Source organism: Eriocheir sinensis, unplaced genomic scaffold (genome assembly GCF_024679095.1).
Source record: "Eriocheir sinensis breed Jianghai 21 unplaced genomic scaffold, ASM2467909v1 Scaffold521, whole genome shotgun sequence".
Classification (NCBI taxonomy): Eukaryota; Metazoa; Arthropoda; class Malacostraca; order Decapoda; family Varunidae; genus Eriocheir; species Eriocheir sinensis.
In genome coordinates this window covers 251,522-255,519 of record NW_026111856.1, presented here as the reverse complement: position 1 = coordinate 255,519, position 3,998 = coordinate 251,522, and the positions used below count along the sequence as shown (strand labels likewise).

Below are 3,998 nucleotides of genomic sequence, written 5' to 3'. Positions count from 1 at the left end.
CTTGTGAAGTTGTTTTAGGTCAGAGATTGGAATGACTTGTACCGGAATGACAGGACTTCCTTAACTCCGAGCGTCTGCGTTTCTGTCTTTGTGTCTGTTTGTATCTCACTTCTTTTCCTCTCTCAGTCCACCAAGTTCAAGGGAAGGAAGCTTACGTGGGTTAAATGTTTACTTGCAGAAGGGAAATAGAACCAAAAATGTGAGAGAGAGAGAGAGAGAGAGAGAGAGAGAGAGAGAGAGAGAGAGAGAGAGAGAGAGAGAGAGAGAGAGAGAGAGAGAGAGAGAGAGAGAGAGAGAGAGAGAGAGAGAGAGAGAGAGAGAGAGAGAGAGAGAGAGAGAGAGAGAGAGAGAGAGAGAGAGAGAGAGAGAGAGAGAGAGAGAGAGAGAGAGAGAGAGAGAGAGAGAGAGAGAGAGAGAGAGAGAGAGAGAGAGAGAGAGAGAGAGAGAGAGATAGAGACAGATAGAGAAGTAGAGAGCTGCGATCAAGAAAATGAGAAAGAGAGATAGACAGAGATAGAGACAGAAGTAGATAACGAGAGAACCTTGACCAAGAATGCTTAGAGATAGAGAGATAAAGACAAATGGGTAGATAGATAGGGATAGAGGTAGATATATAGGGAGAGAGAGAACCTGGCTATGGTGGACGTGATTAACAAGCCTGCAGTGAGGGGTGACGCAGGGTGGGTCAGCTGCCGCCCTTGTTAAGTCAAATATTTACTCATAGTGCCGGAGCACCCTCCCTATATTAATGTTTTCGACCCCTCCTCTTTGCTGTGTGGATGCGCTGTGGGGAGGTGTGGAGTGGGGGGCTGTGGGCGCCGTTGGTGTGGGGGGTTGGGGGTTCGGGTGCTGGGGGGGCTGTGGGTGCCGTTGCTGTGGGGAGGTGTGGGGTGGGAGGCTGTGGGTACCGTTGCTGTGAGGGGCTGTGGGTGAAGTTGCTGTGGGGGGCTGTGGGTGCCGTTGCTGTGGTGAGGTGTGGGGTGGGAGGCTGTGGGCACTGTTGCTGTGAGGGGCTGGGGTGAAGCTGTGGGGGGCTGTGGGTGCTGTTGCTGTGGGAGGTTGTGGGTGCTGTTGCTGTGGAGGCTGTGGGTGCTGCTGCAGTGGGGGCTGGGTACTGTTGCTGTGGGGGCTGTGGGGTGAAGTTGCTGTGGGGACTGTGGGTGCCATTGCAGTGGAGGGTTGTGGGTACCGTTGCTGTGGGGGGCTCTGGGTAAAGTTGCTGTGGGGGGCTGTGGGTACCGTTGCAGTGTGGGGCTGTGGGTACCGTTGCTGTGGGGGGCTGTGGGTGAAGTTGCTGTGGGGGGCTGTGGGTGCCGTTGCAGTGGAGGGCTGTGGGTACCGTTGCTGTGGGGGATGTGGGTGAAGTTGCTGTGGGGGGCTGTGGGTACCGTTGTTGTGGGAGGCTGTGGGTTCCGTTGCTGTGGGAGGCTGTGGGTGCCTTTCTGTGGGAGGCGGGGGGTGCCGTTGCTGTGGGAGGCTGTGGGTGCCGTTGCTGTGGGAGGCTGTGAGTGCCGTTGCTGTGGGAGGCTGTGGGTGCCGTTGCCGTGGGAGGCTGTGGGTGCCGTTGCTGTGGGAGGCTGTGGGTGCCGTTGCTGTGGGAGGCTGTGGGTGCCGTTGCTGTGGGAGTCTGTGGGTGCTGTTGATGTGTGAGGCTGTGGGTGCCGTTGGTATAGGGGGCTGTGGGTGCTGTTGCTGTGGGAGGCTGTGGGTGCCGTTGCTGTGGGAGGCTGTGGGTGCCGTTGGTGTAGGGGGCTGTGGGTGCTGTTGCTGTGGGAGGCTGTGGGTGCCGTTGCTGTGGGAGGCTGTGGGTGCCGTTGGTGTAGGGGGCTGTGGGTGCTGTTGCTGTGGGAGGCTGTGGGTGCCGTTGTTGTGGGAGGCTGTGGGGTCCGTTGCTGTGGGGGACTGTGGGTACTGTTACCATGTGCTGTGTTTGGGGTTTCATATGTTCCTCTGTTTTTCCATCATGTATTATTCCCACGTATTGTTCGCATGACTCTCACATGAATACCTCAAACAATACTCAACAGATATTATTTCACGGCCACACGCAACACGACCTCATGTGCTCAGGGATTCAAAACACACAAATCCAATTCCTTTTTTTGTGTTCTGAGCCTCCAGGCATAGGTGGATTAATTACCAGGCCAGATACCGGAAGAAAAAGTCAGAGCGGGATGGATTCAACACAATGAGTCAGGTTAAGCCTCTCCCCGCGCTGTACTTACTGACAACATAACCACAAGCCTTCCCCCCCCACCACCCCAGCACCCCACACACACGTTCTAGCTGTCTCTCACCCCTTCAAGTTATGCCTTCACTACGAACCCTTCACTCCATTACCCTTCCTTCTCACACACACCACTCCTTGCTTTCCCTTCAACTCCATACCTGCACTCCCTTACCCTTCCTCAAACCAGCCCCTCCTTTTTTTTCCCCCTCACCACCAGCCTTGCATTCTTTTACCCTTCCTTTAACCCATCCCTCCTAGTTTCCCTTCTCCCTCCCTCTCTGCACATCCTTCCCAGTCTTACCTTTCATTTCAGTTCACCCTTCGGAGTCTCCCTTCTCCCTCTCATGCATCCTACCCTGGCATCTCTCCTCCCTCTCCCCCTTGCCTGTCATATTCCAGTGTGTAGTTGAGTGCATGAAATGGACGGGGGAGGAGGAGGAGGAGGAGGGGTGCATGTGTCCTTGCACTTATCCTAGCCGAAGGGGAAGGACAAGGATCACAAGGAGAGGGAGAAAGGGGAGGAGGAGGAAGAAGAGGAGAAGGAGGAGGAGGGGGATGAGAAACCGTGTCCTTGCATGCAGATATCCTAACCAAAGAGGAGGAGGATGTGTGTGTGTGTGTGTGTGTGTGTGTGTGTGTGTGTGTGTGTGTGTGTGTGTATGTGTATGAGAGAGAGAGAGAGAGAGAGAGAGAGAGAGAGAGAGAGAGAGAGAGAGAGAGAGAGAGAGAGAGAGAGAGAGAGAGAGAGAGAGAGAGAGAGAGAGAGAGAGAGAGAGAGAGAGAGAGAGAGAGAGAGAGAGAGAGAGAGAGAGAGAGAGAGAGAGAGAGAGAGAGAGAGAGAGAGAGAGAGAGAGAGAGAGAGAGAGAGAGAGAGAGAGAGAGAGATGGGGTACAGGGGGGAGGGGTACTTGCCCAAAATGGTGTTGCCCGGGTTTAATGTATAATGCAAGCTAATGACGCCGTTTTTCCTATGCCGCTCTCTCTTAATTACCTTCCAGTGGTAATGTACGCAGGTATAAAAGATTTTTCTTGACACACACACACACACACACACACACACACACACACACACACACACACACACACACACACACACACACAAACACACACACCACACACACACACACACAAACACGCACACACACACACATCATTCCCCCATACCTTCCATCCCACCCTACCTTTTTTTTTTACAACAAAGAAGGCAGCTCAAGGGCACAAAAAAAGGAAACAATAATAAAAAAAAGCCCGCTACTCGCTGCTCCTAAAAAAGAATCATAAGAGGTGGCCGAAAGAGAGGTCAATTTCGGGAGGAGAGGTGTCCTGACACCCTTCTCTTGAAAGAGTTCAAGTCGTAGGCAGGAGGAAATACAGATGAAGGAAGATTGTTCCAGAGTTTACCAGCGTGAGGGATGAAAGAGTGAAGATGCTGGTTAACTCTTGCATAAGGGGTTTGGACAGTATAGGGATGAGCATGAGTAGAAAGTCGTGTGCAGCGGGGCCGCGGGAGGGGGGGAGGCATGCAGTTAGCAAGTTCAGAAGAGCAGTCAGCGTGGAAATATCGATAGAAGATAGAAAGAGAGGCAACATCGCGACGGAATTTAAGAGGTAGAAGACTATCAGTAGGGGGAGGAGAGCTGATGAGACGAAGAGCCTTAGACTCCACTCTGTCCAGAAGAGCTGTGTGAGTGGAGCCCCCCCACACGTGAGATGCATACTCCATACCTACACACACAAACACACGCAATCACACACACACACACAGTTA

General features: G+C 53.2%; 1 protein-coding gene across 1 annotated transcript; it reads right to left on the bottom strand.

Annotated features, from left to right (window-relative positions):
• Window positions 1-745: 745 nt before the first annotated feature.
• LOC126992921 (mucin-2-like) lies at window positions 746-1,921 on the bottom strand. The gene has a single exon (XM_050851754.1). The coding sequence runs from the start codon at window positions 1,919-1,921 to the stop codon at window positions 746-748; it is 1,176 nt and encodes a 391-aa protein (XP_050707711.1).
• Window positions 1,922-3,998: the final 2,077 nt, after the last annotated feature.